This window comes from Lithobates pipiens, unplaced genomic scaffold (genome assembly GCF_037356315.1).
Source record: "Lithobates pipiens isolate NorthernLeopardFrog02 unplaced genomic scaffold, aLitPip1_a1.2 Scaffold_16, whole genome shotgun sequence".
Taxonomy (NCBI): domain Eukaryota; kingdom Metazoa; phylum Chordata; class Amphibia; order Anura; family Ranidae; genus Lithobates; species Lithobates pipiens.
Genome location: NW_027507748.1, coordinates 583920219 through 583940212, shown reverse-complemented (window position 1 = coordinate 583940212; position 19994 = coordinate 583920219). Strand labels below are relative to the sequence as shown.

General features: G+C 45.5%; 1 protein-coding gene across 4 annotated transcripts in view; it reads right to left on the bottom strand.

The window, feature by feature from the left end:
- The window catches only part of CALCOCO1 (calcium binding and coiled-coil domain 1), a 110153-nt gene that overhangs the window by 68308 nt on the left and 21851 nt on the right, over nt 1–19994 (bottom strand). For all 4 annotated transcript variants that reach the window (XM_077483818.1, XM_077483819.1, XM_077483820.1 and 1 more), the window contains exons 3-4: nt 16445–16547; nt 350–540 (exon numbers count right to left, since the gene is read on the bottom strand). In XM_077483818.1, the coding sequence (XP_077339944.1) occupies nt 350–540; nt 16445–16547 (294 nt within the window). The remainder of the gene's footprint in view (nt 1–349; nt 541–16444; nt 16548–19994) is intronic.

Genomic DNA, 19994 nt, shown 5'->3' with positions numbered 1-19994 from the left:
TCTATATTTCAAGAATTGGTATAATCTATTTTTTGATAAAGAATCAAGCACCCAAATATGTTAAAGTGTTCTAAACTTCCTTAGCTTGTAACCCTGCAAGTAATAAAACCTTTTCAGAAAAATGGTAATATTAGTTACAAATAAAATACCATCATATTGTAATAAAAATATTGTATTTGTTCTGGTGACAGGGTTACTTTAAGGCATTCTTGCAGCTGCTACAAGTGATAGTTATCACATGTTCTGTGAGAGAAGAATGCTGCACTACTATGAACTGTCATTTTGGTAGTAAGAAAAATGATTTACATCATATTGCTATGTCTGGCAACCCTAAAACTTTACAAGTTACCTGCAGGAAAGAAGATTTCGATACAACCAAAATCATGTCCAGAGAAGCCTCTTCATCCTCCAAGGTGACCAGGTCTTCCATTGGCCGTGGCTCACTGATCACAAAAGGTTCACTAACCCCTTTCACAGTTCCATGCTGATCCACATAGCGAAACTGGTACTGTTCTTCACCGGGGTGTGGCAGATAGTAGGCTATAGGTAAATTAAACATACATTTATTTACTGTATATTTTCAATACTTATGCATGGTCTTTTTGGTTTTGTTCAGATAAACGATTTTTCCATCAATGACAATGTTCCTGTAATGCTGGCAATGCAGAGTGTGATTTAAAAAAAAAATTGTTTCCACTTGTTTGTGTCAGGTTTTTTAATGAAAGGATTGAACACAAAAGCAATCAGGACAAGTACAAATTCTTAATCATTATGATTGTTGTACAAAGGTTACAGAGATTGGAAGAGAAAACATGTAAAATAACCAACCTTTACAGGGCTGTTTGTCATTTATGATTGAATATTCATTCACACTTAAATTATAACAGTTCATTCTACTAAATGTATGTTTTTTCTTATTCACTTGCATTGACTCTTATGCCCCATACACAAGGTTGGACATTTCCGACCACAAAATCCATCGGATTTTTTCTGACGGATTTTGGCCGAAACTTGTGTTTCATACACACGGTCGCACAAAGTTGTCGGAAAATCCAATCGTTCGGAACGAGGTGACATACAAAACGTATGACATGACTATGTAGAGGCCAGTAGCTAATAGTTTTTGTCAATTTTTTTCTGAGCATGCGTGGCACTTTGCGCGTCAGAATTCTCTATACACGATTGGAAAAAGTCCAATCAAATTTTCTTGTCGGGAAAATTTTAGATCCAGCTCTCAAACTTTTTCCGTTGGAAATTCTGACGGAAAAAGTCCAATAGAGCCCACACACGATCAGATTTTCCGACAACATAATCCGATCAGACTTTTTCCGTCAGAATTTCCGACCGTGTGTATGGGGCATTACTCTTCAACTTGAGAGTCTGATAGTTACTGCCTTGTCATCTACTTGACCACCTACACTGCCCAACTCTGAGTGGAAAACTTACAGAGCCATTTAGATATTGACATTCCTCATAACAAAATGGCTCTGTTTTTTTAACATTGCTGAATACTAGGTGATTAAAGTGTGCGCTGAGCCCAAACAATTTTTTCCCCATTTTGGATGGAGTGAGGAATGGTTAGAACCCCTGCAGTTTTTGTCACTGTTATCTGGGCCTCCATTAGAGAGATTTCCCCTTGCTTCCTGGCCTGCTGAGAACATTTACCAGCAATGAAGACAGAATATACTTAAACCCTTTTTTTTTTTTTTGTGTAGGGGGAAGGATAGAACTCGACAGATTTTAAAAATTGTTGACTAGTTTTCATGCCTATGCAAACAATGTCATATATCCCAGGAGTCTTCAGGAGGAGAGGAGGGGTTTTCTCAGCTAAGGCCACAGTGGCAGACGGATTCCAGGAAGTAAATGCTACATGAATCATCTGCCCTTACTCAAGATGGGCACAGTCAGAAATGCTAGGGGGTGTTTTTCAAAGCGATTTCTCAGCGAAATGAAGCATGGAGACATGGATAGATGGGGGAGTTTTCTTTTGAATATTAAAAATAAATTATATAGTGCTTTTGGATTGCGGTGCTCAAAAACAGTGTAGTTCCACTTCAGGGTCCCAAGGCAAGTGATATATGCAAACAGGGAGAGCGATGTGAGCCATCCCCTGAACAAAGACCTTAACCATGGGATGAGGGACCAGTGGACCCTGAAAGAGAATGTCCAATGCCAAGGCTTGACCTTTTAGGATGTTCAAAGCCAAATGTTGCTTCAGCCCAGATTGGTGGAAGGAGAGGATACAATCCAGAGAGTCTAGGATGAAACTGGCACCATGCAAAGAAAGTTTTCCAAGAGTTCTGATAGACCTTTGAGGTAATTTAAGCAGCGTAAGAATAACAGAGTCAGAGAAACTCAATTCTCTCAGTACTTGGGTTTTAACAGCCAAGCCATGAAAGCCAGTGACTTTGAGACAGCAGGTCTGGTCAGTCTGGAAGTCCCTCTGGAGTGTCTCCCAGGAGAACGCCTGAGTATCTAATCCTTCAGGGCCAATTTGGTGCCACAAAGATCACCAAAATGCCCCCCCCCCCCCATCTCAATCCTGTGAAGCAGTCAAGAATTCATAGTGGAGGGAAGCACATATCATTCAGAACTGATTCTATGGGTTTACCAGTGCGTACATTGCAGAGGCCTTTGGATCTCTGAACCTGGCCACCAACCTGTCCATCTGACTGTTGATGAAGGATGCCTAACTAATTAAGTCCACCTACCACCTGTCTACTACGGGAACGTGGACTACAGACAAGGCTGGAATATACCTTTTGGCCCAAGTGTCACTGTAATGATTGATGTAAGCCATGGCTGTGGCGTTGTCTGACTGAACCCTCATCGATCACCCCTAAAGCCATTGGTCCAATGCTGCAAGGATGGCTCTTAGTTTGAGAATGTTGATGGAAAGTCTGGATTCCTTGAAAACCATGTCTCTTGAACAGTTTCCATCCTTGGGACATCTCCCCAGCCTGACAGGCTGGCATCTGTCATGGGAACTATTCAGGTTGACATAAATAAAGACTTCCTTGATTCCAGAGCAGAGCTGATCAGCCACCAGGTCAGAGATTTCTTGGCCCTCGGACATATATGCACAGTCCAGAGTCCCTTGCCATCAGCTCTCTGAACTGCAGAAGTCTGGAATGAAACTGGACAAACATCACTACCACCCAGTACCCTCATGCAAAATTGGACTGTAGGATGCTTTTTGTGGCACGAGGTCCAAACACGAGCTAGGAGGGTTAACACTGGTTCCTGGGCCAGAAATACCCAAGCTTAGGCCATGTCCAAGATTAGGCCCAGGTGCTCCAAGCAGTGTGTTGGATCCAACGCAGACTTCTGTAGGCTGAGAATCCACCCAAAGCGCTGAAGTGTCTGCATTGCTTGACGCATATTGGCTGCCAGGCCAGGACAGAGTGATCCTTCAAAGAGAAGGTCATCCAGAAATCCGTTAATGGGAATTCCTTGAGAGTGCAGCAGTGCCAAAATCACTTGTAAAAGTGTGGGCTCCCCTTCATTGCATGGAGGACTTCGTGCCAGACTTGGCTGGCTTGGACATCCAGGACTTGAAACAGAACTGTGTGGAGGACTTGTTTTTGAAAAAAGCAAAAGGCTGAAAGGAAGTCTTCCGGAACCCGGAAGCAGGAGAGTTTACCTTGGGCATCTTAGCTTTCTTCTTAGTGGGTAAGGGCGTGGTGTTTCTGTCCAAGACCTCCTTAATAAAAGGTGTCTAGTGACTCACCAGAGTCCTTCTCTGTCAAACAATGCTTTCTAATGCCGCGTACACACGATCAGACTATCCGGCGGACTTAGTATGGAGGACAAACTGCCGGAAAGTCCACCGGACTTTCCGAAAGAGCGAACCTGCCCACACAACCGGACTTTTTGAAATGAACGGACTTGCCCGGGACTAACGAAGGAAGTCAATGTCGCCGCTGAAGATTGACACGTCGCTGGCCCCATCCCCTGGTATAGATTTAAAGGGGAAGCCCTACGCCAAAAAAACGGCGTGGGGGTCTCCCCTGAGGTCCAAATAAGACCCTTATCCGAGTATGCAACCCGGCCGGTCAGGAAAGGGGGTGGGGACGAGCGAGCGCCCCCCATCCTGAGCAGTACCAGGCCGCGTGCCCTCAACATGGGGGGGTGCTTTGGGGAAGGGGGGCGCTGCGGCCCCCCCATCCCAAAGCGCCTTGTCCACATGTTGACGAGGACAAGGGTCTCTTCCAAACAACCCTGGCCGTTGGTTGTCGGGGTCTGCGGGCAGGGGGCTTATCGAAATCCGGGAGCCCCCTTTAATAAGGGGGCCCTCAGATACCGGCCCCCCACCCTATGTAAATGAGTATGGGGTACAATGTACCCTTACCCATTCACCTGCTGAACAAAATGTAAAACAAAAAACACCACACAAGGGTTTAAAATAATTTATTGCACAGCTCCGGGGGTCTTCTTCCGTCTTGGGGTCTTCTCACCGGACTCCTCCGCTCGTCCCCACCCCCTTTCCTGACCGGCCGGGTTGCGTGCTCAGATAAGGGTCTTATATGGACCTTGGGGGGGGCCCCCACAACGTTTTTTCGGCGTAGGGCTTCTCCTTTAAGTCCATACCAGGTGACGGGGCCAGCGACGTGTCAATCTCGCTGTCGAAGGCGGCAACATTGACTTCCTTCGCTAGTCCCGGCTACACGGAGCCGCGTTCAAAATGAACAGACTTTTCTCTGTGTGTGGGAAAGTCGGTTCATTTCAAAAGTACGGCGGACTAGCACACAGACGGCCAGATTGTCCACTGGACTCGCAGTCCGACGGACAATTTTTTAGTCAAAACTACTTTCTAAGTCCGCCGGACTTTTGGGGAAAAAAAGTCCGCCGGAGCCCACACACGGGCAGATTGTCTGATCGTGTGTACGCGGCATTAGTGTTTATTACAAATTGTCTCCCCTTCACCATTCTGGACCAATTTGTGGAGTGTTGCGGTATCTATCAGGATCAATCCAGGGTTGTGAGCCATATGCTTGGCTCAGCTGCCAAAGTTTGTCAAATGACCATAGACATCCCAGTCGGCGGTTTTATGGCCAAGCTTGATAAATCAAAAGAGACTTTAACCCTTTCAAGCCTAAGCCTTTTTCTGATATTTGTTACTTACAAGTTAAAATTCGTATTTTTTGCTAGAAAATTCCTTAGAACCCCCAAATATTATATCTATATTTTTTAGCAGAGACCCTAGAGAATAAACTGGGGATCCTTGCAATATTTTATGTCACACTGTACTTGCGCAGCGTTCTTTCAAATGTAATTTTCTGTGAAAAAAGACGCTTTTAAGAATTAAAAAAAAAACAAAAAAAAACAGTAAAGTTAGCCCAATTCTTTTTGTATAATGTGAAAGATGATGTTACACCAAGTAAATGGATACCCAATATGTCATGCTTTGAAATTGCGCACACTTGTGGAATGGTGACAAACTACGGTTCCTTTAAAATCTCCATAGCTGATGCGTTAAAATTTTTTACAGGTTATAAGTTTAGAGTTGCAGAGGAGGTCCTGTGCTAGAATTATTGCTCTCGCTCTAACAATCACTGCGATACCTCACATGTATGGTTTGAACACGGATTACATTTGCAAGCACGACTTGCGTATGCGTTCGCTTCTACGCATGATCACAGAGGGATCGGGCGCTTTACTTTTTTTTTCCCCCCTATTTATTTTTATGGCTGTCACAAGGAATGTGACAGTAATAGTCAGTGATAGGTACTCTTTATGGAGGGATCTCTCCTTTGCACTTAAAAGTATTCAAAGTACCAAAATCTGCATTTTGGAATACTAGGAATTTTTGCAAATCGGCGCCATTGGCAGCTGAGTAAATAGGAAGTGATGTCATGACATATAGATTACTAGGTTGATCTAGATCGGCTTCATTACGGTCTTCGGCCAAGCCAGCGGACGTGCCCGCTTCTTAGGATAACAGTCAAGCAGGTTTTAGCAGCATCGGTTGTTATCAGTGGAAAGCCAACTGCTGGCTCTAAAAAACAGTACCAAGGTGATGCCAGGCATCACCCTGGTATTGCCCCTTGAAGCCATGAAAGCATATTTGCATATGGTTAGTGCGAAGGAGGACTCTTGTCCATCGGAAAACAGTGGGATATTCTCAACCAGAACCAGGGATTTGTTGAGGGAATAGTAGGATACACCACAGGAACTTTCCACTTTTTGTAGTAGGCCTTCTCCACTGCATATTCCTGTGCAAACCTCTTGGGTGGTGTATACATTTTGTAATGCTTTGGCAAGTTCTCATACAACACATCCTGTACTAAAGGGTGAACTAAAAAGGACCAATTAGGTTTTTTAATTTAGAGAAGGAATCCTATACTGGTGACAATGGTTCTAAATTTTAACAAAAGTGCCCCTATCCATCAAAACCTTATTGCTTTTTTTAGGCTTAGTTACTTAGACTGTTGCTGATTAAGGCCCTTTCAGACTTGTATGACCTGAAAGTGACACGACTTGAAGCAATGCCTGTGTAATCTTGAGGTCTATGGACCTCAAGCTGCATCAAAGTCTGACCAAAATTAGTGCAGGGACTACTTTGAAGTCGTACACATATATGAACGCCACTCATTTGAAATCATGGGATATGACTTGTCATGCAACTTTGCTGTACCAAGTCGCAGGACAAGTCGTTTCAAGTGTGAAAGGGGCGTAACAGAAGGGGTTGAGGCTGCTGGATAACCCCGTGAAGGCTAATGTGAAGACGTGAGTCAAAAATTGGAGCAGAGTAGCAGCTGGAGCTGTGGTGTGCCTGTCCTCAGTTTTTGTTCTTTGTGCAATGTGCTCAAGGAGGCTCATGCAGCCCGGGGAGGGGCAGCGTACCTTCTACAGGGTGGGACTATGCATACAGTCAGGCCATTGTGCGCCAAAATGTGTCCCAGGACTGGAAAGTGGCGTTATGTATATGATGGCAACAGACCATTTTTAAATGGTGAATTATAGGGGTATGACCCTACAGGGGAAGGGGCAAAGCCTCAAACTCACTGCACCATAGTGTAGGCACTTCCCCAGGGAAAAAAACCTCTAGGTATAAATTTGGGATTCAGATCACCACTGCTTTGGACATGTAGAGCAGCCTTTTTCAACTAGGATGCCTTGGCAAAATGCCTATAAATGTATCAAAAACTGTGTACAAGTCAGTGGGTGGATGAAGCCTGCCTTTTAGTTACAAAAAGCCACAGGTTTTCATTATGCACAATTATGACTTTTTAGACACTGGCATCCTAACAACCAATGAGATCATCTGTTTATAAGGAGAATGTCTGTTGCCTCCACAGCATCCTTGTTTGACCCTCCGGTGCAGTTCTTCCTCAGCACTGGGGTGACATTAGCTGACTGATGGAGAGAAATTGAGGGAGAAGAGAAACATTGTAATACTAGTCAGTAGCAGTGTGCAAAAGTGTATTTGCTGTGGAAGAAAAAAATCTTCTCCAAGGTTGGGTGTCCCACGTGTGGATGTTGCTGCATTATTTAAAGCTATCAGAATAGTTTTTACATTTTGCAATGGGGTGCCTTGAGACCGTCTGTAATTTTAAAGGGTGCCTTGACTGAAAAAAGGTTGAGAAACACTCCTGTAACGCACCATACCACATTATACTGTTTAATCAAACAGGAATCAAGGAAAATCTCCAACAGCAACACATACAGATAAAAAATATTTTGTTGTCTGGGTCTCTTTTGAAGGCATTTCAACACTTCTTGTCTGGTGATACAGTTGTCACTATGACAATAAGAAACGGGATGTTTCTCAAACAGAGCCCCAGATAGCAGTAGAAACCAAACAGATTATAAACCTTCTCCATTCTACAACACTAGAGAAAGTTTTGGATGGACATACACTTTGTTGTCATGCACTGTAGATTTCAATACAGCATTTCTTATTCTCTTGTATAGTTCCCTGTATGAGAAACTCCAGACATCTTCAGGAAACTAAACAGAAACATCACAGTCTTCCTTAAACTGTGCTACACTAACAAAACGAAATGGAACTTATTAAAGATCCAGTTCATGCATAGACTCATAGCTCCTATATTTCCGTCTCTAAGTTTGGTTACACAAGGTATATTTAGTCAAGTGGTGCACGGAGCAAGAATGTTGTGCAATAGCACACAATAACTAATAATTTTTCCCCTATCATTTAAAGCAACCTAGCTGTAAGAAATGGTCCCTAGCCACTGTAATGGATGTGATCATGAGTGTTATAAGTGAAATGCCTATTTCTGGTACTCTTATAGATATAAGTGCTTATCTTTCACTATCAGCTATCAACCTTAATCATACTCAGTTAAGATGTCTGCCAGCTTCTCCCTTCATGTGGAACAGAACTGCAAGGGTTAAAAAGAGCAAAGTCAAAAAGAAGATTGCGCCTGTTTTCGGCACAACGAGACTACACCCAAGAGGAAGAAGGGGCTGAAAACAAGACCCTAAATAGCTACAATAGTCTGCTTTTCCCTTTTTTTTTTTTTTTTTTTTTTTATAAAATTTTATTGAAAAAGGCATAGAACAAATTGTACAAAATACAAAGACGAAAATGTTTCTCATTAAAATAGAAAGATCGAGTGAAAACAATCATTCAGCTTAGGGTTTGGTAGTAACTAAACATTGTGCACATAGCTTAAGGGAAGACTTACCATTCTCCCCAAAGAAGGGGGAAGGGGAAGCTTCAACTGGATGGATCTGGAGGTCAGAAGGTAACCTGGTATGTTTTATAAAAGCAAACTACAGGGTAAAATAAGGTATATAATGAATATGAAATAAAATAAATATGAAATAGAATAACCGTGGGGGGGGGGGAGCGGGAGGGGGAGGAGGGAATGGTCAGTAGTAGGTGCAGTTCATTGCATAGTGGGGGGGGGGGGGAGAGATGCTGCACAGATCCCGGCTGTCCATGAAAGGTGGTGAGTCCCTGTGTGGGGGGGAGAGAGTCAGGAGCACAGAGACCCGCTTGGTACGGTTTCAGGTTGCAGCGATTATCGCTGTTGGCGCGTGTCCCTTATGGATGAAGGAGTGGTCCTCAAGGTGGGCTCGTTCCTGTGGGGTGAGTCTAGATGCCATATATAAGCCCCATCTGTTGTGAAAACGTAGTTTGGCTTTGGCGTGAAGAAAGCTAGTATTTAATTTGTCCCGAAAGAGGAGATGCATAAGTTTTCTGTCTACTTGTGGAACAGAGGGTTTAGTCGTGGTTGTCCAGTTGGCTAGGATGGTTCTCCTAGCGAGTAACAAGCAGAGCAAGGCCCACTCCTTGCCCAGAGGTGTGGGGGTAGCCGACCAGGGGAGCAGTTTGGGGTCCCAATACCCAAAGATAAGGAGTAGCGGGTCCTTGGGGAGTTTCAGGAGTGTTATCTTGAAGATAAATGCCAAAATTCCGTCCCAGAATGAGGAGATGACCAGGCAAGACCAATAGCGGTGAGTAAGGGAGGGTCTCGGATGCTGGCATAAAGGGCACAAAGAAGCAGCGGATTGACACGAAGGTGAGGAATGTAGAAAAGGTATGTGCGTTTGATGTACAATTTTTAGTTGGGTTTCCCTCCAAGTTTCGTTTGGGACCAAATTGTAGACTGATTTGAGTCCGTGTAGGATCTTGTCCACAATATCGGTACTTGGGAAATCTTTGGCCCAGTTAGAGACCGAGGAAGATTCCAGAGAGGGTGTAGTATTCAGTAGTAGAGGTTTGTAAATATCAGAGATGCCATAAGAGTCTTTGTGGAGAAGTACTTTGATGAAAGAGGATTGGAATCTTGCATGTTCCGCTCTGCAAGTTTTCTGCAAGAAGCTGAGGCATTGACCATGGTGGAAGGCGGATGAATCCGGCAAGGAGAACTTGACAGCTAGCCGGCGGAAGGGAAGTGCTCGACCAGAGTCCGGGTCACATAAGGAGAAGAAGGTGTCGAGGCCCTGTTGACGCCATGTTTCATAGGGTTGGCGATCCAGCCCCGGGGTAAAGTTCGGGTTGCCTTGTATCGGGAGATGTCTAGAAATGAAGGGAGACAGCTTAAGGCTCTTCCGTGTTTCTCTCCAGGCAATAGCCGTGTCTCTCAGTAAAAGGTTGTGTTGCAATGACGGATCTAATTGTTTCCATTTGCAGTGGAGAAGAGCAGCTAGGGAGTAAGGATGGGTCATTGCAGCTTCCAGTGGGTAATTAGAGCAGCAGGATTTTTGGGATATCCAGTCTAGACCTACCCTCAAAAGACATGCTAGGTTATACATTCTAAGATTGGGAAGGTTAATACCCCCTTCGCTCCTGGGAAGGTGAAGTTTAGAGAAGGCTAAGCGGGGTCTCTTGCCTCGCCACAGGAATTTAGTGATTGCTGAGTTTAAAAGTTTTGTATCCTTATGTCTAAGGAGTAAGGGTATCGTCTGAAGGGGATACAGGAGGCGTGCAAAGCTGACCATTTTTACCAGGTGGCACCTTCCCAAGAGCGAAAGAGGCAGATCCATCCAGTTGTCTAATTCCTGTATAAGTTTGGTAAAGAGGGGGGGGTAGTTCAGGTGATAGAGAGATGAGGGGAGCCTCCCTATCTTAATGCCCAAGTATGTGATATGGGTTCTAGCTACTTTGAAAATGGAGTGGTTTGCCCATGTCGGAGGTGGAAGGGATCCCAAGGGGAGTATTTCGCTCTTGGAGTAGTTAATACGCAGTCCCGAGCACTGAAACGGTCAAATAAGGATTTGATCGTGGGCATGTCTGTTGAAGGGTTGGCGGAGAATATCAAGACGTCATCAGCAAAGAGGGAGGTTCTTAATTCGTGCGACCCGATTTCGATCCCGTGTAGCGGAGCTTTATATGTCAGGTATCTGGATAGCGGCTCCAAGGCCAGATTGAAGAGGAGTGGGGACAGGGGGCAGCCTTGTCTGGTTCCCTTATGTAGCCGGAACTCATCCGAGAGGAGGCCAGCGGCCACCAGTCTGGCTGCAGGGGAGGTGTACATGGAGCTGATCAGGTGTAGAAATGGTCCGGCGAAGCCCATATCCCCCAGTACCATGGAAAGCCATTCAAAATTGACATTGTCAAAAGCCTTTTCGGCATCTAGAGTAATAATGGCTAGATTGCTGGTAGGGTGACATCTGGCATGTTCTAATGCCATCATCACCTTCCTGATATTGATAGTTGCCGTTCTGCCCTTGACAAAGCCTGACTGGGCGGAGTGGATCAGGGAGGGGATGATGTCAGCCAGTCTATTAGCTATTATTTTGGAAAGAATTTTGACGTCAAGATTTAGAAGCGAGATGGGTCTATATGACCCAGGCTCTTGTGGGTCTTTACCCTTTTTTTCTAACAACTTAATAATTGCTTGGTTACCGGACGGGAGATAGGGGCCACCAGACCATATATGTTGGTAGACATCGGCCAGGGTCGGGGTTAGAAGTGCGTTTAAAGATTTATAAAACTCGCCTGATAGGCCATCCGGGCCTGGGGCTTTGGAGGAAGCTAGTTTACGAATCGTATCGGATATCTCCGAGGGGGAAATGGGGGCGTTTAACGAATCGAGTTGGGAGGGAGATACTCGGGTCAATTGTACTTCGTCGAGGAAGTCGCGAGCAGTGGGTCGGTCAATAGGGTCCGCCGCATATAGGTAGGAATAAAAGCGGAGCATCGCCGCAATGATGCCCTTCGGAGTGGTCATGACTGTGCCATCGGGGTCGCGTAGCGATGATATGACCGTGGGGCGGTAGGTTCCCTTGCATAGTCTGGCAAGAAGCTTGCCAGCCTTGTTGCCAAATTTGTGTAGAGTGGCGTCGAAGTGGGCTTGTTTAGTGGTTTCCAAGGTTTCGGCCCAAGTGTCAAATGACTGCTTGGCTGTATGCCAGGCCTCGCGATTTTCGGGGGAGTTTAAGGCAGAGAGTGCTCGCTGGGCCTGATGTAATCTGGAACTGGAGGCTTTGTATTGAGACTGGGCGTGTTTCTTGAATGAGGAGGCATAAGAGATAATGCGTCCCCTAAGGAACGCCTTACCTGCGTCCCAAAACAAGTGTGGGTTATCAGCATGTATTGCGTTTGTCTGTGAATATGATGCCCATTCTTTCGCCATGTAAGCTTGAAAATCTGCGTTGTGCTGCAAATAGGAGGGGAAACGCCATATTTTGGGATTGGGGTGTATGTCGGGGGTCTCTAGAGTCACTGATATCGGAGCATGATCTGATATGGCTATGTCATGAATTTCCGCTGTCGGAAGGAAGGGGATTAAGTCATTAGAACTAAAAAAATAGTCAATCCTAGAAAAGACATTGTGGGGATAAGAGTAAAAGGAAAATTCTCGGTCGGTCGGGTGGTGTAGTCGCCAAATGTCATGTAGGTGAAGGGATTCCATAGTCATTGCCAGGCTCGTGGGAATAGTAACAGTTGAACAGAGTATGGGGCGCAATGATGAGGATTTGTCATCTACCGGGTGGGCAACAGAATTGAAGTCGCCCCCCACCAGATGCGGGAGGTGGGGGAAGCGCAGAAGCCAACTAGTCAATGCGCCGAAAAAAGGTTTTGTGGGGCTATTGGGGGCATAGACGTTTGTAATAGCAAGTTCCTTGGTCCCTATGAGGGCCCTGATCGTGAGGAGTCTGCCCTGTTGATCTGTGTCCGTAGATAGGATCTTACATGGAAGATTCTTATTGATAAGAATAAGAACCCCTGCTTTCCGGCCTACAGCCTCAGAACCTACCACCTCACCCACCCAGAGCTTCCTCATCCGAACAAAGTCCGATGAGGAGAGATGGGTTTCTTGTAGCAACGCTACGTCTGTTTTGAGTCTCTTGAGGTGTCGCAGTATCTTCATACGTTTGTTGGGGGAACGAAGCCCTTTAATGTTCCACGAGACTACTTGTAGCATGTGTGGCAGCACGCAGGTAAAATCACCTGGTTGTATTCAGGATGGGAAATATGTGTGTCCTAGATTCAGGCTGTATGCAGACTTTTACAATTAGAGGGGAAGAGTTAATGAGCCCAGCTGTAGTAAGTGGGCTCATTAAGACCTCTACAAAAAACCCCAGCATGCATAGGGAGATGCTCCATCCTGGAACCAGTTTTGTGTGTATAGACTGGGGAGTCTGAGATCTGTTCTGTGCGGTGAGTTAACGCCTGTGTGGCAAACCCCTACAATAGAGACAGGGACTGGGGCAGCACAAGGCTGCACCCAGTTGTTAGACAGGGAGTCTACGTGTGTAGTTAGAGGTCAAGCTGACCAGGATTTATTTTCTTGTTTTATTTTGTTTGGCTGTTTATGTATCACTGCATGTAGCAGAAATAAACCGGATCTTTTGTTTTTTGAACCTACACCGCTGTCTGCTGTGCCTGACTTTGTGTTGTGAACCCATCCAGGGGGTCACACCCACCCGCTACCGAGCTAACCCCTCACACATGGTGGAGCGTTAAGTGCAGTAACAGTGGGGATTAATAGTACCATGTGGTAGGGAGGACCCGGGGCATGTAACGACAGGAGCTTTGCTCCAGATAAGGCCAGGGCGGCCCCTGGTATGGTAGCAGCAAGGGAGAGTAAATTGGGTAAAAGTGCAGCTATGGAAATAAGTAGAAGGAAGGGGCGGGGAAGGGAGCGGCAAATGTGCCAAGCATAATAACAAAGAAAGTGAGAACAACTCACTGTGAACTTCACTTTTTTCCGCATGGGGGGTCACTGTGTAGACCAGCTCCCAGAACCAGGCCTTCGAACTGACATAGAAATGGCTGCCCTAGAAAGAAGGAGCATGGCATGCCGTCAACCCAGGCAAGGATCAGAACGAAGTGAGATGGTCTGCACAGAAGAATCCACAGGGGGAACAAGTGGGTATAACCTGAGAGGAGAGAAAAAAAAAAACACATACATTAAGGAAAAACAGTTATAATAGGACAATAAAAGAACAACCAGAAGCCAAAGGCGTATGGGGCATGGTAAAAGACATAAGTTCAGTCAATGTAGCGCAAGGGGCCAGTCACGGCCCTGGTCAAATATTACCTGAGGAGCGCATGCATAGCGCAAGTGGCCCAGGAGGGGATTGATTCAAGCAGAAGCCACTTCTACCGTGAGAGAACGGGTGGTAGGCAAAGCTTCATCCCTGAAAGGGAGGGAAGACAAAAAGGTAGCAAGGTCCTGGGGTTCATCAATGTGGGTTGAGAGCGTGAGGAGCTGGACCTGAGGCCCTGAAGCGCTTGGGGGAATCCTTCCGTGGGCTCCTCTGGTCAAGGGCCCTATTGACTGGGGCCGCTTTGGGAGCCGGGCTGAGTGGAGGGCCCGAGCGTAGCGATTTCAGAAAACACGATGCATCGTCTGGGTCTTGAAAAGAGAGCTGTTCTCCGTTGGGTGCTTTGATCCGTAGGATTGCCGGAAATGCCAGAGTGAATTTCATCTGCCGTTGGAATAGTTCCGTACAGATATGTTGAAAGGCCTTCCGTTTCTTGGAAACATCCACTGAATAGTCAGCAAAGATCAGGATTTTGACCCCGTCGATCTGAAGTGATCTGGACTGACGATACTGCTGCAGAATGGAGGCTTTGTCTGAGTAATTCAGGTATTTGGCAATTATCGGGCGCGGGGACTTGCGATCCGAGTTAGGCGCCCCCACACGATGTGCTCGTTCCACGACGAAGGGTCCCACCAGGCCCAGAGCCTCCGGGATGCGGCTTGCACACAGGTCTGACAGGGCAGATTGGTGAAGCGACTCGGGGATACCTACAAAACGCAGGTTGCTCCTCCTGGACCTATTCTCGAGGTCATCGAGCTTTTCCAAAATATATTTGTTAGTTCTGTCCTGAGCTTGTTCCAGGGACTGCGTTTGGTATAATTCTTCCTCTAAAGTAGAGATGCGATTTTCAGCCTCATTGAGTCTGGATGCATGTTCCCCGAGTTGGGCTTGAAATTTATGCATGCCTTGGGTGACAGCTTTCTCAACAGAGGCAGCTATCATAGGGGAGAGGAGAGCAGCAAAAGCTTGTGCCAGAAGCTCTGTCTGTGGATCCTGCAGCGGTGGGGATGACAGAGAATGCAGCATGGTCACAGGCGCCACAGGCCCAGGTACATGTGTGGAGGTTGGAGATTGTAGGGCAGAGGGTGCCTCGGAGGTTGTCTGGCCTTGTGCTGGGTCTCCTACCTCCATGGCTGGCGCTGGCTCCTCCGGATAGGCCGCGCAGGCCGGAGCGGTGACCGGAGCGGTGTATGCCGAAGCCGGGGCCTCGATTTGCGGTGCGGCCTGCCGCGCGGTGGCGGCCGTTTTTTCCACGAACTGGTCCATCCTGGAGCTGGTAGCGTGGGGAAGTCAGCTGGCCGGTGGAGCGGGCGAAATCGCCGGATTTGAAGCCGATTTAGAGGCCGGTCTGCGGGAGCTGTGAGAGGGGACAGCTACTCCATGCGGCGCCGGAACCGGAAGCTCTTTTCCCTTTTTAAGACATAATCCAGCTAAAAAGCTTACACTTCGTCACAATAATGAATATGTATAATTTGTGGTTTGTACACGCTGTCTTTCATCTAATTTTTGATTTGATAGTAAGATATCCGGCTCATTGTATATCAGCTGGAGTTCAGGAAATAAAATAGAGAAGTATCTGAATACTGAACTGTGTCTGCGTCAGTGTTTGACTTCAAGTGTGCACACTTTTATATTGAAGATTCATTTGGCCAGGGGGACAGAAACAAAGGTACCGAGCGGTTCTGGTTCGGTCCAAAACACCACTATTGCAGAACTTAGCTTTGCCTGACATATTATTTTAATACACATTTGCTTGGACTAGTGTGGTTCTAAAGTCAAAACGCTTTTTACCATAATACATACCAAAGTGACGCATGAAAAAACAAAAACAGCGCTGTGCACGGTTTCATATGTTCTCCCCTCTCTTCCTCTTCACACAGGGACTCGAGCAGGCATGCAGTGACAAGGAAGCGGGGGGCAGGGCTAAGCTCCATTGTGTGTTTCTATGGAGCACAGCTCGGGAACGAGCACCAACTGTGTGCCCCCATAGCAAATGGCTTGCTATGGGGGAACACGAAGAAGAGGAGGAGCCATGATCACTGACAAGGGACCCCAGAAGAAGAGGGTCGGGGGCCACTCTCTGCGATACTGTTGCATAGAGCAGGTGAGTATAACATGTTTGTTATTTTAATTTGGTAACACTTTGATTTCAAAGCACATTAGATTTATTTTCTTTGTACAACTTTTCTGGATGACACACAGTACTCGGTACAGTTAAAATGCTGCTGAAGTAGAAATGAGTGCTGCATGTTGGACAATGATCCAATAATTCTATGTATGAGCCCTACATCATATGTTTTTGACTGTACAATATGAACTGCCTGTCACTTTTGCGCTGGCCTCTCAAACAAAAATTTGGTTGGTAAAACATATGCCATGCTCATCCACACTAGTAGTGTGTGCTAGCAGTACCAGGAACATTTATGTCCAGCCTCAGTGTCTAGTAACTGATTTGTCTGAAGAAATAACTAACCTTGAAACTGCACACTGCAATGAGATACTGATTGATCCACAGAAGATTCTGGAGAAGCTGCCCAAACAAAGGTGTCATAGTCATGTATAGAAGAGCTGCTTACCTGCCAAGGAACAAAGACATTCAGTACCAACAAACATTTGAAAATACTGACCTAAACAGCATAATCACATTTTTAATTTCAGGATTTGATAGGACAGGGTTGAGGTTTATGAGAACTGGGCTTATCCTGACAACCAATGGCTTGCTATAGGAACAAAATTGTTTTCTGTACACCCTAAAATGACCTTGTATACTTAGGATTCATTCAGAAATGCGGTTGGGGGGGGGGGGGGGTGGCAGAAATGCGCACCAACCGCCCCCCTCCTTAAATCTTAAGAAATGAAAAAGAAATGAAAGTATCAAGACACTTGGCAATATTATATATTGTCATCATTATCAATATTGTTCGAAATGTACGTGTTAAAATGTAGCCATACCCAAATAATAGTTTATAGGGCATTTTTTTATGTATATCATTAAGACCCCTTTCACACCACACCGCCCATAGCGTGGGCGGTAAAACAATGCTATTTTTAGCGGCGTTTTACCGCCGGATTTGCAGCGCATTTACCCCCCGCTAGCGGCCGAGAAAGGGTTAAAACCGCCTGCAATACGCCGCAATAGCAGCGTTTTGCCGGCGGTATTACAGCGCTGCCCCATTGATTTCAATGGGGAGCAGCGGTGGAGGAGCGGTAAACACACCGCTCCTTCACCGCTCCAAAGCAGCTGCTGGCAGGACTTTTCCCTGACGTCCTGCCAGCGCACCGCTGTAGTGTGAAAGCCCTTGGGCTTTCACACTACAGACAATGGTGCAGCTTTTTTTGGGCGGATTGCAGGCGCTATTTCTAACGCTATAGCGCTTGAAAAATGTCCTGGTGTGAAAGGGGTCTAATATTTAATTATGAAAAATAGGATTTTTTTTATAACAGTTTACCTGTAAAATCCATTTCTTGGAGTACAATATGGGACACAGAGCCTTAAGAACCTACTTAATGGGTTATAGTTCACCTTCAGGTGATGGACACTGGTATACCCAATCCAGGAAGTTCACTCCCTATATAATCCCTCCTCCTTCCAGGAGCACATCAGTTTTTGTAGCAAAGCAATATACTTAAATCACCAAAAAAGAGGGGAGGGACCTCTGTGTTTCATGATGTACTCCAAGAAAAGGATTTTTACAGGTAAGCTGTTATAAAAATCCTATTTTCTTCATCGTACAACATGGGACACAGAGCCTTAAGTAATTACTTAATGGGACGTCCCATGGCAGTGCTACTTGAGGGGAGGGAGACACATCGGAGGGTACCCCCAGACTTGAGGACCTATACTGCTGCCTGCAGCACAGGCAGCCTCATACCTCCTTACATCCAGCTGATAACATTTTGTGAAGGTATGCACTGAAGACCAAGTTGCGGCCTTACATATCTGAGCCACGGAGGCCTGATGATGCACTGCCCAAGAAGCACTAACCTCTCCCTGGTAGAATGCGCCTTAACTTGAAAAGGGGTAATCTTACCCCTTAAATTATAAATTTGAATTATAACTTGCCAAATCCACTTAGTGACAGTGGATTTTGATGCTGCCTGTCCTTTCTTAGGACCCTCTGGCAGAATAAATAAGACATCAGTCTAAGGAATCTGAGCAGTTGTCTTTAAATAGATTTTCACTGCTTGGGTCTTTCCCTGGCCTGGGATGGAATTGTTCTCTCCCATGGCTTGCAGGGGTAGATTAGAGACATCCGGCGTACCGGTGTCTCTCCTTCAATCTCCCCTGCGCACTTCCGCTGCAGCGTACGTTCACACTGCACCTGCGCTGTGTGGAGGCGCTGACTGCATGACGTCAGACGCCGCCGACTTCCCACCGGCGGGCGCCTGGCGTGATGTACGTCGGGGAGCCCATATAGCGGCCATCAGTCCGCTGTGTGGGCAGGTTAGGGAGGACTGCTCTACTGACCGGAGGCTATAATCTATACTATCAGGTAAATGTCTCTTGGGAGATCCAGCCTTATATTTATTTACTTATTTTCATACCCTTTCCAATGACATTGATTTATTTACCTATAGATGGATTTACGATTTGCCTTTCTATCTGATCGGTTAGTTTATCTATCCATCTGCAACCTAAAACTTGATTGATTGAAACCTTTGGAGTTACTTATATTGTGACCAGGTATATATCTATACAGTTTTGCTTGGTAAGTTTTGATTAGAGTAATGGCAAAAAAAAAAATGTTTTTTCTCCCTCCCCGCTTCCCATTATTTATTTATTTATTTATTTATTTTTTTGTTGTCACCAATCAAGTATTTTATTTTTTTTTAACTAGAGCTGCCTAACCAATCCCCCATGTCCGCCTTAGGGGGAATATAGGGGTCCGTTTCCTGTGTTTCCTGTTATTTTTCAAAGCTCTGTTTTTTTAATCTTGGGTGAGTTGATCTCCTTATTTCCCTTATGTGATGATGTATACCTACGTTTCAAATGATGTTTAGATTTTTCTATATATTACTTGGTTGATTGTATAATGGTCTTTATATTGTTTATTACAATTTATATAGATATCCTCCTGAAGAAGCGGGTGTTCCGCGAAACTAGTAGAGGAGACCCTGTACGCCACTAGAACTGAACTCTTCTTTGAGTATCTGTAAATGATAAAAACTTTGGGGTGTACCATGATTTTAACAATGATGTTTTGTGTATTGTTTATCTTTTTATGCATTTATTAAACATTAGTAAATTTTAATTATTATTAGTTTACTCTTTTTTGAATTAAAAGTATCGGTATAGTAAAATACAATTTTTTGGTTCGGGTTGGTCCTAGGAGGCTAGCGTGAACGGCTGCCCCAATACCCCCACACCAAATCCCCGAACTAAAGAATGTTTAGCAAGTGATCTTTGAAATAAGACCGATGAAGCTGAGACTTAGCCTTAAATAGTACTCAGGGCCAAATTTCATTTCTACTGCTAATTGTAGAAAGGCAAGAATTCTGCCTATGATACATCTCCGAGGGTGCCAACCCTTGGATTCAAACCAGGAAACACAAGCCCTCCAGACCCTAGAACATATAGTTCTGGAGGCTGGCTTCCTTGCATTAATCAGGGTAGAGATAACTGACCTAGAAAGCCCACGTTTCTTCAGAATGTGGGTTTCAATAGCCAAGCCGTTAAATTTAGAGACTGTAAGGTAGGATGAAATATTGGTCCCTGTGAGAGCACATCTGGCCATGATGGGAGGGATCATGGGTCCTCCACCGCCATCTTTATGATTTCTGCATACCATGACCTTCTGGGCCATGCTGGTGCCACCAGAATTACCGGCTTTCTTTCCATCTAGGTCCTGCAAAGAAGTCCAGGCACCAACCGAATAGGGGGGAATGCATAGATCAGTTAGAACTGATCCCACAGGGTCACCAACGCATCCATTCCGCATGCGGGTGGATCCCTTGTTCTGGCCACAAAGTTAACTAACTGTTGAACCGGGACACTAGAAGATCTATGTCCAGAGTCCCCCATC